Raw genomic sequence first — 15,757 nt, forward strand, 5'->3', positions numbered from 1 at the left:
GTGGAGTCCCTCAGGGGTCGGTACTGGGACCGGTGTTGTTCAATATCTTCATCAACGACCTGGATGAGGGCACAGAATGTACCCTCAGCAAGTTTGCTGATGACACCAAGCTGGGAGGAGTGGCTGGCACACCAGAAGGCTGTGCTGCCATTCAGAGAGACTTAGACAGGCTGGAGACTTGGGCAGGGAAAAACCTGATGAAGTTTAACAAGAGCAAGTGTAGAGTTTTGCATTTGGGGAAGAAAAACGCCATGCACCAATACAGGTTGGGGGCTGACCTGCTGGAGAGCAGTGTAGGTGAAAGGGACCTGGGGGTCATGGTAGACAGGAGGATGACCATGAGTCAGCAGTGTGCCCTTGTGGCTAAGAAGGCCAATGGCATCCTGGGGTGTATTAGAAAGGGTGTGGTTAGTAGGTCAAGAGAGGTTCTCCTCCCCCTCTATTCTGCATTGGTGAGGCCACATCTGGAATATTGTGTCCAGTTCTGGGCCCCTCAGTTCAAGAAGGACAGGGAAGTGCTTGAAAGAGTCCAGCGCAGAGCCACAAGGATGATTAAGGGAGTTGAGCATCTCCCTTATGAGGAAAGGCTGAGGGAGCTGGGTCTCTTTAGTTTGGAGAAAAGGAGACTGAGGGGGGACCTCATCAATGTTTACAAATATGTAAAGGGTGAGTGTCAAGACGATGGAGTTAAGCTTTTTTCAGTGAAGACCAGTGATAGGACAAGGGGTAATGGATACAAGTTGGAGCATAGGAGGTTTAAGATGAATATCAGGAAAAATTTTTTTACTGTAAGAGTGACAGAGCACTGGAACAGGCTGCCCAGAGAGGTTGTGGAGTCTCCTTCGCTGGAGACATTCAAAACCCGCCTGGACGCCTTCCTGTGTGATGTACTCTAGGTGACCCTGCTCTGGCAGGGGGGTTGGACTAGATGATCTTTCGAGGTCCCTTCCAACCCCTAGGATTCTATGATTCTATGATTCTATGATTCTATGATACTTGTAGGATTTTAATACAGCTTCTATGATTAGTTTTCCAATAAACTTTGTTTTATCCACCTGCCTACTTTATTTGTAAACCCAGAAGCAACTGGAGCTCACCGACAAAATTGCATTGTAAAACATTAAACCATCATATGCAGCTGTGGGCAAATCACTCAAGCTTTCTGGACCAAAAGAAAATACTAAATTTTTTTCAGAGCAGATGGATGGCCTTCTGTTCTTTAACTTGCTGATCTGGCTCTGTGGCTGAACAGTCATCTAAATTTGATATAAGAAAATAAACCTAAGTATACTGTCAGGGTTGTGGGGAGAGCAAAGCTATTCATTTCAGTAGCAGACTGCAGTTACACTGGCTCAGGTGTAATGTCAGACTGCAACTCGAGGACCTACAGGATCCAATTCTTCTCCAATTTGTAGCTGGTACAATCACATCTCTCAAGGTTGCTCCACAGGGCTAAATTTGACCTAGGATGTTAAATGTGCTGAGATAAAGTGGACATTACTTGCTATCTACTGCCTTCATGAATATCAACAAGGGCAAATGCTAAGTTCTGCACCAGGGAGGAATAACCCCATGCAACAGTACAACTGAGAAGTCAGTTAGTTGGAAAGCATAAAAGAACATGGGGTCCTGGTGGACAACAAGTTGAACTTGAGTCAGCAAGTGCCTGCAAGCAGGCCAGCCACACCCTGTGCTGCATTAGTGTAGTCAGCAGGTACAGGGAAGTGGCTTCTTCCCACTGCCCCAGCCAGCTGTGTGCACGTAAGATTCTCTCATTGATTTTGTCATCTCAAGTAACATACACTTCCCACTGGTTTCTATTTAAATCTTATCTTCTTTGAAAATGAGAAAAAAAATGAGTTGCTACTGTGACTGGTTTACTACTCAAAGCAGTAACAGTTTAAAAGCATTAATTCAGAGCTACAGAAATACAGGTTATAAAAGTGCTTATTTAAAGCACTTAATGATCCTGCAACACCCTGAAGACCCTTGTCACAAATGCAAAGTGCCTTCTGCTGCCAATGTTTTCCTGCTGAAGTTGTTAAGGGCCCTGCTCTTAGGCCGTCACCACCTGTTAAGTTCACACCCTTCTGGAAGTCAGATTTCTAATAGAGCACCCACATTAAAGTCTGGCTGTAAAAGGCAATGTCAGATGCAGTTTGCATGATCAGATGGTGTGCTTTGGACCATCATTTAAGGTTTCTGCCCATCTGTAAGAAACAAGGACACTAATGGTACTCCTGACTCTTCCCATCAGAGAAAATACCAAGGTAGAGAGATTTACAATCCTGTACCTTAAACCAAGTGGTTCTGATTTTTGCCTTTTATTATTATTGGTTTTTTAAACAAACAAACAAGTTCTTTTTCTACTTAAACCACATGTATTTAAAGTCTACCCACCCTATTTTTACTGAGGATGTAACTCAATAAAATAAACGCTGATGATGTTTAGACATGGCAACCTTTCCCATAAAAACATAAATCATGCCTCGGTTGCAATGACTGGGGTAATTAAAGCAAAGCTGATTTAAAGCAGTTGAGTGTTTGCACTATAAAAAGATGGCAGGATTCTTCTGCTGCTCTGCTCCACAAGTCAGTGTTACAACCTCCTTGGGAGACACTAATTGAATCCCTGCTAGTCAGCAGGGCATTAGCTGGCTTTCATGAAGACAACATGAATTTGTGTGACCTTCTAAGGAAAGCACAGAACCAAATCTGGGACTTTCTACTGGTGTTTTAGAAAGCAGCAGTTAGAAACAGTGACATAGCTTTTAATCCAACTATTTAGTTATAGAGGTTAGGGAACATCTCTGATTTTTTTTTTTTAGATATTAAATCTTATAGTATCAGGAACTTTATTTTTAAAAGCTTTAGCAAGTCTTCAATACACAAGATATTTGTAGCATGTTCTAGTGAGTATTTCCACTGTAATACAGTTCCAGATCCCCTGAATAAGTAGTTTAGTCATATGGAAAACTGTTCTGAATTTCCAGGAAAAGCAGACAAATTTTATCACCAACCCCCAAACTACCAGCTAAAGGACTGACTAAATACAGCAAGAACTTAGAATATCCAATGATCTGACTGAAAGCTAAGTTAGGTACCAAGCTGCTGAGTACAGTAACACACAGGTAAATTATTTTTGTTTCAATGCTAAATCCTAACGGTGTGGCTCAGGATCCAAGCACATTTAGCAGGAAAACAGAAGCAACCAGGCTTTTTTTTTAATCTTACATTAAGAAGTACCTCACTTTACAAAGGCACTAATGTTAAAAAGTACCAAGAATTAGTTGTCCTTATCTGAAGAAGAGCCATAATACTGACAGACTGCAGGCCAAGAGCATCTGCAGTCAGCAGTTGAGATCCTCATGAGATCTACAATTACTCAAATAACACAAAATAATGTCTCCTCAAATTTATTAAAAAAAAAAAAGGTTTTTTGTTTTCTAAAGAAAAATTATCCTGTTAAACATAGCAAAACATGAACAGCTAATATTAAATATAATACAGGCTTGTCAATCTCAGTTTTCCCTTTAACATGGCTATTTATTTCTGCAATGGATACACTAAATTGATATCCTACCAGGAATCACGGCTGTTCTGGAATTTGAAGTCCCACTTCTGCATCAGCACAGGAGAACATCTGAGCTCAGCAGCCCTATGAGCTGGGCAGATTCAGCAGGCAGATGGCACAGCGACATGGACACGCTGCTTTTGGACTGCAGAGTCACCTGAATGTGGCACCAGCACATAGAGCAGCTACAATGTGGTGCATCTGTGCCCTGTTGTGCCTTCCCTTTGAACATAGGGTTACTTCTCTTGTACTGCTAAAGGCTCAAGTTTAGCCAGAGAAATTATTACAGCCTTTCTATCTCATCCAAACTGCTGTATTGGTGCAATAAGGTCTGGCAGATTTGAAGTTTTCAACAGACCTATTTGTGCCATTTTCACAGAAGAAGATTAAGATGCAGGTCAAATGGACACCAGTCACTTGAACTGCAGAGCCTGCAAACATCCCCACCAGCACTGGGTTGCAACGTTGCATGGACCCATCTGGGAAATAATCCCATGTACTACAGCAGGCTGCTGGGGTGGGAGAAAACCCCATGTGCTGTGTCACTTGTCAGCTCCATGACTGCTGGAGACCCTTGGTGAAACTGAATACGTATTAAGTATTTGGAAGTTGCAGGTATTTTTGTCCTATTTTAAATTACTATCAGAGCTTCTGGGAAACAGTAGTGTGAAACCTCAGTTTAAAGCTGTTAATACAGTATCTCCTCTATTCACTGAAGACTCAGCACTGGCATTTGAATCCTTTGTAACTTTAGCCAATAAAAGACAAAATAGGAGGCACTAAAGAAATAAAGCAACGTTCGGGGAAAAAAGGTCAAACGATAGAGGCAGTGGCAGTTTCTTGAGTGCTTCAACAATCTCAAAAAGCTTACACATAAGATACCATAAAACAGGTAAAGCACTGGGGAAAAAAAAACACAGGCACTCAGAATTTGCCTTTTTTTTCTTTCAATCCTGCTGCTTCTTAACGAGTGCATAAAAGAAAATAGAACTTTTTTTTTCCATCTGTAGTCTATGATTTTGAATACCTAGCACTGGTCTTTCAAATCTAGCTTTTAAATGAAACACAACTTCATGTAGAAAACATACCTGCAGACAGCACACACAAAACAGTCTGGGTGATAGGTTTTGCCCAATGCCGAGACCACTTCTCCCTCAATGAATTCTTCACAACTAAAGCACCGTGTGCCATAGAGTCTCTGGTAGTCCAAAGTACAGATGTAGTCTCCCTGTCTTACAAAAAATCCTCCTTGTGCCAGGTCACATCCACAAGCTGTAGGAAGAGAAAAGGAAGACTCAGAAGGCTGGAAAAGGAAAACATCCTCTAAGACTATGCTGATTTTTCAGCTATGATCTCTGTGCTTCCTAGTGGAATATTTAAGCCCTTCAACATACGGGTTTATGATCAGGGATCAATTGTGCATCTGAAAAACATTACTTTTACAGTAAATTACATCAGTGATGTATTTTAAGCACTAATGTTTACCTGACAAACATCACGCACCAAGCATGAACTGCAGGGATCTCCAGAACCATCTGCTCCTGGCAAACGTAGTGTTTAATCCTGTCTGTCAATTTATATTTTTAAGCTAAATCTGTAGGAAAGGGTTAAAGATGATTAGCCAAAGGCTTGTGAGACTTCTCAGAGGCTTTCTCCATTGCACCAGGGATGAAGCTAGGCTGGCATTTTGAAAACGTGTAAAACAGGAAAGGAGAAATACAACAGTCTGGCTGAAGTCACACAGAAGAAAACAGAGATGCAGATGACCCTCATCCATACTGACCAGAATCTCTGAAAACAGACTTGAATTTATTTATAGGCAGATCTGGAATTCAAAATGGTGATTCTGCTGCTGTGCTATTAGCCTAAGCCACAGCATAACAATTGTTACTACATACTTCTGTTGCCAGAAATGTGCATGTAGAGAAGTGCTTCCAGCAGCAAGTGGTGTTTACAGTCAAATGAGGCTGAACAAACTGTGGCAGTGTCACTACTCACATGCAGTGCGTGGATGAAGAGTGGGAATGCTGTGTGTCAAATTCGGGTTGTGTGTACGAGACACTGCAGAGCTGCTCAGTGGTCCTGAAACAGCGGAGGCACCTAGAGTTCACAACTAAGATTTCTGCTTAGGTATCTGAGAGTCCACAGGCACTTTGGTTTTTAAATGTAAAGCCTCCCAACTCACAGCAAAGCCTGTTTGCAATGCCAGAATCAGTCATCTTGCATCTGAATTGCAAGAAATGAGTCTCCAGTAGGCATGCTCAAGGCACAGAATAACACACTCAGAGCACAGAAACCCCCAAAATGCAGAAAATCCTGTCACATTCATTCAAAAACACATCAAATCACCTTCCCTTTTTAATCATCTTTCTTAGTAGTTAAGAGGCCTGGGCTCAAGGTCCTCTTTAAACACTGAGTGGGCATTTAAATCCTGATCTTTTCTCTCCCTGGAGATGGCTTCAACAACTAAGTGACAGAAAACAACAATCACACTGGAACTGTATTAGTATATAACCACAACCTGGAGAATCATGGGTTAATTAACCTTTTGTCAGGGACAACAACTATAAATCAGATTATTTATCTTAAAATAGTTCATTGGTTTAACTCAGAGGCTTAACACATTCACTTCAGCATTTTTCTTTCTCAACTTGCTCTAGTTTTTACTAAAAAATTTCAAAAATCTGGCATGACTTGCTGAATATGTTGAGTTTTGTCTACATACTTCACTTAAGTATGTACTGATGTCACAGAAGAACAAATCAACTGTGGGTTTAAGATGATGCTGAACAGCATGGAGAGCTGATAGTAGGAATGCACTAGAGCGGCTCTAAATTGTATCATACAGTGTTTAAACCTGGAGAGTGGATCATAAGAGAAAAAAAGTTAAAAGACATAATTTGGTTTCTGAAGTGAGCAGGGAGGGTTACATCCCTACAGAATATTTCTTTATACCAGCAGTGACACATCTTCTACAGTACACCTCAACAAAGCCACCAAGAGTCACTTAGAGCTATGGGACAGGCAGTGAGCTACGTATTTTGGTCTGTGCCATACAAGAGGGACTTGGAGCTGGGCTTCCATTACAAAGGGATGATAAGGAGTTAATAACGTACTCATAAATTACCTGTCACTACACACAGAGCTGAGACAATTCAAAATGAATAGTCCCTACTTCTCCTTTGTTTCACAGAATCCTAAAATTATTTGGGTTGGAAGGGATCTGAAAGATCATCTAGTTACAGCCCCACTGCATGAGCAGGGACACCTTCCACCATGTTGCTCAAAGCCCCATTCAACCTAGCTTTGAACACTTCCCGGCAGCAAGCATGCACAATGTCCCTGGGCAACCTGTGCCAGTGTCTCATCACCCCTACACTAAAGAACTCCTTCCTCGTGCCTAACCTAAACCTTCCTTTAAACTGGAATGGCTTCCAGTTTAAAGCCATTAGCCCTTGTCCTGTCACCTGCTAAGAATGAACAGTAAAAATCTATTTTCTTGCTGCTGTGGGTCCTTAAGGGAGGTCATGCAGGTCCTGTCTCATTGCTACTAACAGGGCCCTGATGCTGAGGTTTGGGATAGAGAGGGTTGGCGACAGGCCTGTCACCAGTGTTTGATGACAACCTGCCCCACACCATAAACCCATAACCTTTCTCTCTGCCGTCACCAAGGTTACAATTACTGTGGCTTGTTGTCTGTTACTCCAAAGCAGCTTTCACTAAAGCACTTAATCCTGGCTTCTGTGGAAACCCTGCAGTGAAACAGAAAAACAAGATATTTAGACTTCAAAGTAAAAGCTGAGCTTGGCATCCTCTAACGAGGCCCCTTTCTGCATTGCCAACACTTCAGCCTCCCTGTGTGGAAAGAGCAGCCGACTTCAGTAAGGAAGAACAAAAATTACTCCACATTCATTTGAACAGCAGAACAAATATTAAGAATTGTTTCCGATATAAGTTGTTCTAGTATCTGTTACTGTACTTTCTAATTAATATTAACAGCCTGGAAGCCAGAACAGGTACACTGCAAGTGAACTGCCTGCCAAAGCAATGGGTTCTTGCAGTTGTTTTTGCTACACACCACACAAGGGTGACATACATACAAGAAATGGAAGAAATTAAGTGGGGCAGAGAAGGAAAAGGAACTTGCCAACATATTTGGTTCACAATGGAGAGTGAATGATTTTCTTCCTGCAAAGACCTATTTCAAGATACATGACTTTCTAGATAAAGAAAGGGCTGTACATCTCACCAACATGCAGCACTAGAGCAACAGATAGGAGAGAAAATATTCAGAGGGTAAGGCTGCAATTAGGAAATTGGCCAAGCAGGAGACAACAATGATTTGTGAAGAAAGGGGAAGCACAACCTCCAAGCAGGCCATTAGCATAGATAATTAATGGCCATGGGAAATGCCAACATGAATAATGTTCTTGCTACAACAAAGAAGACCTATGGCCATGAAGTGGGCTAATGATCCAAGGCCCATAGGCACTATCATTGCAAAGGAGATCCTGGACACTTTGTGAGTCCTGATCTAGCAAATAACTTGCTCAGTTATTTTCACAAAAGACTGATCCACATCAGAGCAGGGATATAGGGACAACCTAAGAATAAAATCCCATTTTAAGAGATATGCAGAATTTTGTTTGTTCAGTCTAATAATAACAAAAAAAACCCCAACCGAACTCAACACCCTAGGAAACAATCAACATGGCAACATACATCTGAGGTTTAAACAGAGGGAGTTAAAGAAAATATGAAGAGCTACTTTAACCCAATGAAAATGTTGTCACAAGAACAAGTGAGGAACCCCTGGCGATGAATAAATGGAGGCTTCAAATTAATAAAACAGTAAAGATGTTTTTGAAGAGCATCCCAGTAAAAACAAAAACAAAAAAAACAACCAACACAAATCACAAAATCCAAACCATGGAAAAAAGGGCCGCAGGTCTCTATAGTTTTGGAATGAAGTCTGAACAATATTTAAAGGGGATTATGAGATAATGGTTAAAATATTAGCTTAAAGAGGCCCTATTTTAAAGGATAATGAGAGAGGACACAACCATTAAAAGCAGGAAATGAGAGACAACTTTAAATTAAATTAGAAACAAAATTTGGTTTTAAGTTTCTTAGGGTTTGGGCAACTTAAAAGCAATACCACCATCCATAAAATATGAGTATTAATCTTCAAAAATATAGTTCTTCCATTTAATTCTTCTGCTTAACTAGGCAGATGCATCTGTCATCCCCCATAAAATCATCACATGGCAAACATTACTATATAACAAATACCTGAAAGTTTTATTCAACTGTTCTGGAATTTTATAATTACTAGCAGAAAATGCACAGTAAGTATGGGAAGACACTCCTTATTGACAGTACTACTTTCTGTGTAATGCAGTAGTAGAAATCAACTTATCTATAAATAGGTTATAGTATACATTTATTTTGAATCATTGGATCCATAACAAATTGAATTGAGACTAGTGGCAAAAATTCATATACTTATTCAGATTTGATAAACTCTTCAGCTCAGCAAAGCTATTAAAACTTCCTGATGTACATCAGTATGACTACTGACTCAGTTTAATGCAAGACAATTTCTACAGCAGATGATTATAATTTTCTTGAATATTTCTTTTATAAAGCCAGTTGCTTTTCTGTCACTAAAAACATAGCTTGTGAAGAGCTTAGCTGAAGCAGTCTTACATGTGCCATAATAAAGAATGTTTGGGTTTTTTTTTATTACAGCTTTTAAACAAAACCAGGCTTTTAAAAAAAATGTTAGGTACATTGTAAAATACTTCTTAAGAGAAGAAAAGCTGGGAAGGAAAGATTTCCATTAGGCTTAGCCATCACACAAGTTTTTATGCCTCAATGATACAGATTTTAATGTTTTAGCATTTTGTATTAGACTTTAATCCCACATTTGGCCCCTTGATCTCAATTCTTCTCAATGGTCCTTAGTTCTAGAGTTCCCTCCAAACTAATTAGTCAGAAGCAAAACTCCTAAGAAAGAGTCCACTAATGTACTTTTGGCATAGAAAATCACAGAAAAGGGTGGGAGTTTGGCTCTGTTTCCATTTTATTTTGGCATATGCCCATAACAGAGACCACATACGTGACAGTTCAAAGAGGAGCTATCCTCTGCAAAGGCCTTCTTTTTATTAGTGAATTAAGAAAGATCCAGCTCATGAGTGAATCTGGGGCGAGAGAGAGTGGAGAGAATCTCCACTGTCATACTCTCCCTCTTACCCATCAACTCTGCAGGCTGGGGAAAGTCACAGCTTTTCCAGAATATAAATCCTCCTCCCATGCTCTTCACACATCCACCACCACTCCACCACCAGCCATGCTCCTCCAGCCACGACACAAGTCACTGTAGAATTGTACAGGTTAATGTCTCAAACAGCTGCTGTGGCAGGAAACCTGCAGAGCAGGGGTGGGATGCTGCATCAGGTGATGCCCCTCTGTTTCTAGGGTCATGAGAAATGTATCTATTTCTTGCACATGTGCAGCTATAAAATCTGCCCAGCTCCTAAAAACCTTAACAACAAGTGAAGATAACCTGTTCTCTGTGCGTGCATGATTGCAAAGGTTACATCTGGGCAGCCATATATCTATGGGAGGTTATATTTGGTCAGCCGTGAGGTGGGGAGATGGTGAGACCCCCCCAGACCCCATGCCCACTGACTCAATTTGTTGCACGTGCTCCACCACTCATTTGGAGGGGCAATCAAGTATCAAAGGGATCAAGCACAGTCCCCTGCACTTTCCTCTTCTCCTCTGCCACCGAAGGATTATAACCAGGAAGACCAGAAGACAACTAGCAGGGGATTCTGAGGGTGGCAATATCTTTCCTTTCCTCCTTTTTTCTTAGTCACATCTCTCTATCCTTCCTTTCCCTGCTTGTGCCCTGGTTCCCCCTTTCTTTTTCCAACTTCACTCTGGGCTTTCACAGGTAATACATAACACCACAATTAGTTGTGCCAATCTATTCGTACATCATTTACAGTTAATCTGAGGGAAATAGAAGTTTCATTAACATCGTTGTTGTTCTGTGCCTTTTACCAAGTGTGTTCTTTGTATGTTGTCAGGATTCTGAGTAAAGTGTTGTTTTATTGAAAACTCCTGAGGGTGTTTTGTGGTCCCTCCTCGTACCGGACAGAGAATCAAAAACAACCTCCTCGAGCCCGTGGGTTGGGACAGGACAGTCACAAACTCTCTCATACTCCCAGATTTGTTGAACCATCTGATATCCTTGAGACTCAGCTGACCAGAAGAGAACACAGGGATTCCAGATAAATACAGGCTTGGATATTAGAATCGATCCAATTTAAAGCTGTGAAGAGTAACTCTGTAAACAGAACCACCAGCCATCCCTTGGGCAAAATGCTGGGCCCCTTGTCTGCTGCTTATGTGGACAGAGCAACACTGCCCAGCTGAGATGATCTGCAGAGACAGGAACTCAGGGAAGGGCACCCTAAGGGGCTCTAGGAAGCACATTCGCATGCAACTACCAGATCTTACTCTTCTAGGATAGGATATCAGAGTTATGTCACAGATGTACTCCTACCCAACACTTGTCATCCAAAATGAGTATCTGGAGGTAGGGTTATTTAAAACCTAGAAACAGTTTCCAACTATTACTGAAGTTCATCTTAGCGAATCCAGAAAAATACTGCAAACATAGGCACTTATGATAATTAAGACTTTAACACTGAGTAACAAGGCTGCTTGTCTTGGTATTACCTCACATACCCAGGCAATGCTCCATTCTGAAATGTTACAAGCTTTAGGAGTATTTTTAAGCAGTGAATAAATGTGTGTCTCCTCTTGTGGAACTGGGCAGCAAGCCAGTACTCAGACGTGCTGTGGGACTTGAGATGGAAGATACCCACACCATTTCTGAGGTATCTCAGGATGACTTCTCTGACAACTCAGTTATTCCACTCATTAAGATGACTTGCAGTTACCTCACACCAAAATAATTTACACATATCTGAGGGGGTTCCTCTACTTGCTTAGAAACAGGCTACTTTTTTCCCCAGCTCAGTGTCTGTAAGAACACCTGGGGAACTGTCATTTACGCTGTGTAGTTTAACAGTTCAATTGAGTCCATAATTCTTTATTGCCTACAGCCTATAAAAATAAATAGGAGGAACAGCAATTAATTAATACATACATTAACTTGAAGCATGTTGCTAGCCTGCTACTGTCTGTCAGTATTCTATTTGCACTATATAAAACTCATCCCTATTTTCCTTGCTGGCAAATGAGTCTGCTGAAAGATTATTTTTTTGGCTGCATGCTGGACCTGAAAATTCTGAGAGGCCTGGAGGATGCTGCACTGTCTGTGCTGCTGTATGCTACAGCAGGCAACAGCAGTAAAATGCACTGGTTTCCTTGACATCCTAGTAGTGCTGTTGGCTTTCAGCCTGCCAGACAAGCACTTTGGTTATCAACCTGCAACTGCATGTATGAAATCTATTGTTTTTCTCCCATTCGTTGCTTCATGTAAGCAACCAGGCATGAATCCAACACTGGAGAGGCAGAGTCCCTGAAAACAGAGGAAGAATCAAAGACCCATTAATAACATTGTTACTAAGAAAGCAAGAAAAAAAAAAACCCAATCTCTGCTTGCCCTAACCTAGGTAAGTTTTCCTCCTCAGCACTGTGGCATTATGTCCATTTCTAGGGTTTTCCTCCATGCCCGAGATGGATCCTGGTGGCTGACTGAGATCCCAAGAATGACTTGCAGTATGCTGCTGACAATTCCCTTTTGGCAGCTAAACTGCATGTCTCCATACATCACTGATGCAGTCTGGAGACCCCTCTCCAAAAGTCCATGATTATATCTGGAATATTTCTCCTGTCCACTATGTCTGTGAGAAGCAATAGAAGCCTCCTGGCAAACTTCCACCACTACAGCTTTGACTTAACCTCAAACAGACCTGCAATTAACTCGAAGCAGTCTAAGCCCATTTCCAGAAGATAATTGTGACTGTGATACTCCTTCTGTTGCATGCTTCAGTGCAGGTGAGTCCCGATAAGCTTTTCAAGAAGGTTCTGGGTGAGTCTTCCCCTGCTAGAAGTTTGCTTGCCATGCAAAGTCTGCATGGGAATACCATCTCAACCATGCTCTTGGTCAATTCACATCTGAAAATTCTGTCTACAGGTGAGGCAGCAACAAGTCAGAAGGAATCTTGCAATGTCATGTAATCCACATAATCCAGTTCCTCTTCCTAGGCAGGAGGCTCCTATCTAGGTCTTTCCAAGCAGATGTCCATGAAATCAAGAATACAGTCAAGAATATGATCAGTCACCAGTAGTGTTTTAGCTATAATATCTGAAAAAACAGCTATAATCTCAAGGGCTGGAATCTCAATTTTGCAACAGCCTGATGTGAACAACAACAGGAGCATTCAGCATCAGAAAAGCCTGGGGCAGCCCTGCTGGTCCCAGCTCCCAACTGGAACTACAGGAAGGCAGACACTTCTACTGAAGGAACACCAGAACAACTTTCTGGGGTGGGTAAAGTAGAAAGAACTGTGGGATATATATCCTATTAATCTTACAGCACTTCACCATGCATACGTAGCATTGACAAAGGTATAAAGGATACAGCATACAGCACATCTGCACAAGCTCTCAGTCTAGACCGGTTTGCGACACCATGATACCCATACATTAATTTGTGGGGTACACACTTCAGTGCATTAAAACCCTTAGAGATTCACAATGTTCTTATGAGACTTACAAAACATTAACAACTCCAGTTTACTAATTAAAATGAAGGAGAGTTCGGGGATTTTCCTGTATCCCTGTGTCCTGAAACTTGACTCCTATAATTTACAGGAACTACACATCTAGTAATTTTTGCATTAGAAAGTGGATTTCTATTTTCCAGTTCCCTTCTGGAAAGCAGAATTTCCCAGTAGCTTAAAGACAGCATTACTGCTCTATAAAAGCTCTCCTGCAGTGTTAAGGGTAAGAGATCCTCACAGCACTATGTATGTGGGTGTTCAAAGCTACCAAAATAACCTCCAGGAAAACTGGAAAAGTTGTTTGGTTGATATTAATTCATTATTTTAAGGAATCAATATGGTTATTTTTTATTTTCAATCAGGCTAAAGACATTTAAGAAATATAGTAATGTGCTTTAATCAATTTCCAACTTAATATAATCTTAAGTGTTTATAATAAAATACTGCTGTGATTCACCAGACAAATTAAAACAGTTTGGTTTTTGTGTTTGGTTGGTTTGGTTGTTGTTGTTGTTTTTTTTTTTTAAAGGTGTAAAGCAAAACCATTAAATATTTTCTGATTTTTCATAATGATGCTTTGGGTGCCAGTTACAGGTTTGCAAATGAAGTGCTTGCTCTGACTATGCACAGATATGGCAGATGGTCTCGTGTTAATGAGTCTCAGAAAGCGGGAGGTAAAGTAACACCACTGTGGCAGTGATGAACTTTATGCAACAACCCTCTGGGTCTCCATGCAGGCTTTACATCACCTTATTGCACCAAAACATCCAATAAATTCTCCAACATGCTGGCTTTATCCCTGCTGTACCCCCATATGAAAGAACATGATACAGACAGAAAAGTCGCCTTCTGTAAAGGCATCCTACACTGACATTTTTTGTGGGGGGAAAAACGTTACCCTAAGAGGAGAATTTGAGTAATTCAAAAGAACTGCAAGCTCTTCATGGGTGCGACATTATCTAATGTGGGCTGAAATTATGTATACTCCAAAGTGCTTTATTTGAAAAGTAACTTTACTGCCTGCAAAGCCTGTTACCACCCAAAACTTTATTTCATTAACATCAGACATAATTTTAAAATGCATTCAATCTTGTCCTGTTCTACTTTGATTTCAACCAGGATGAGTTTTATTCCTCTCCATTTATTCGGTGTCTTTGTCTAAATCTACCTCAGCATTCTCAGCATGGTTAAACACCTCTCCCAGGTAGCTCTCCCCAATGAGGAATCAGCCCACTGCAATGGAAACATCTTTGACACATGGCTGTATATGTAGTTTGGATTGCCCTCCAGAAGTTTAAGCAATTTTAATGAGCCCTTAACCTTCTAGTATAACTTCTAGGTCTTTGGATTAGAAGGATATAAATAAATAATAATAAAGACGACTTAGGAAGTAAGCAGCGTATTACATACTATGCTGGGTGTGAAGACTTGAGTATGCATATACAACTTTAGTATGCCCTAAAAACATAAACCCCCCTGAAGTTTTGTAGATAAATCAAGTTGAAACCAGAAATAACATAAGCTTGGCTCCCCATAATGAATAGTTAGATAACCTTTACTGAAATGTTAGTAAGATATTCCTTTATCAGTACTTGTAACCTTGAATCCTTTCCCGTCCCTTTCACCACACTTTACTGATATATAAATTCATGGAAGATACTTAAAAAATCCCATCAGACTCTGGATGAAATATATGCTTTTGCTAGACTATTGATGTGACTAGTAGATGACCAATACCTAAGGGGCTGCAGAGAGCTCTTTATGAATACAAAGAAAGGTTTCAACAAGAATGTGACTAAAACAAAAGTAAAATGAACAATTACTGTGTGGTTTTAAGAGTTCACTAACTGACCAAATATTTTTTTTACACTTTATCTGTTGACTGGCTTTTAGAAAGTTAGTGGCTAATTATTTTCAAATTTTATGTTTTAAAATCTCAAGCCCACAAGGTAGAACCAACAGCCACTGCATTAAATAACTTATGCACAAACAAGAGTGATTATTGTAATTATTATAATTATTACCAACATTATTAATATCAGATAAAGAAGTAAACTAATGCACCATTGGTACATCAGCCCTAAACCCACCATGCTGTCCAAGCCAGACTCAGTACTACTGGCACATAATGGGCACGTTGCTGTGAACACCTGATAAACAAGAGCCCCTGGGCTGCATCCCCAGTGCCTGAGATGCCACACATGCCATCCAACCCTTGCTGCTTTGCCAAAAGTTGGGACTCGGAAACCTTACAAGTGAGCTTCCCATAAATGACTCCCATTTTGCAATGTGAAACCCCATAGCTATGTCCAAACACCACCCCCTCAGATTACTCAGCATAGCTTTTAACATATTTATATCCTAGCAGATACACCTAACCAAGGTACTCAATGTTTTTAACCTTTTCACCAAACAT

General features: G+C 40.7%; 1 protein-coding gene across 10 annotated transcripts in view; it reads right to left on the reverse strand.

Moving 5' to 3' along the window:
• ABLIM2 (actin binding LIM protein family member 2) overlaps nucleotides 1-15,757 on the reverse strand; it is a 143,291-nt gene that overhangs the window by 85,577 nt on the left and 41,957 nt on the right. For all 10 annotated transcript variants that reach the window (XR_007889335.1, XM_051617660.1, XM_051617666.1 and 7 more), the window contains exon 3: nucleotides 4,663-4,846. Coding sequence is in view for 9 of the 10 variants with exons in the window: in XM_051617660.1 (XP_051473620.1) it covers nucleotides 4,663-4,846 (184 nt within the window). In the remaining variant the exon portion in view is untranslated. The remainder of the gene's footprint in view (nucleotides 1-4,662; nucleotides 4,847-15,757) is intronic.

The sequence above is a fragment of the Apus apus genome, chromosome 4 (assembly GCF_020740795.1).
Source record: "Apus apus isolate bApuApu2 chromosome 4, bApuApu2.pri.cur, whole genome shotgun sequence".
In the NCBI taxonomy this organism is placed as follows: Eukaryota; Metazoa; Chordata; class Aves; order Apodiformes; family Apodidae; genus Apus; species Apus apus.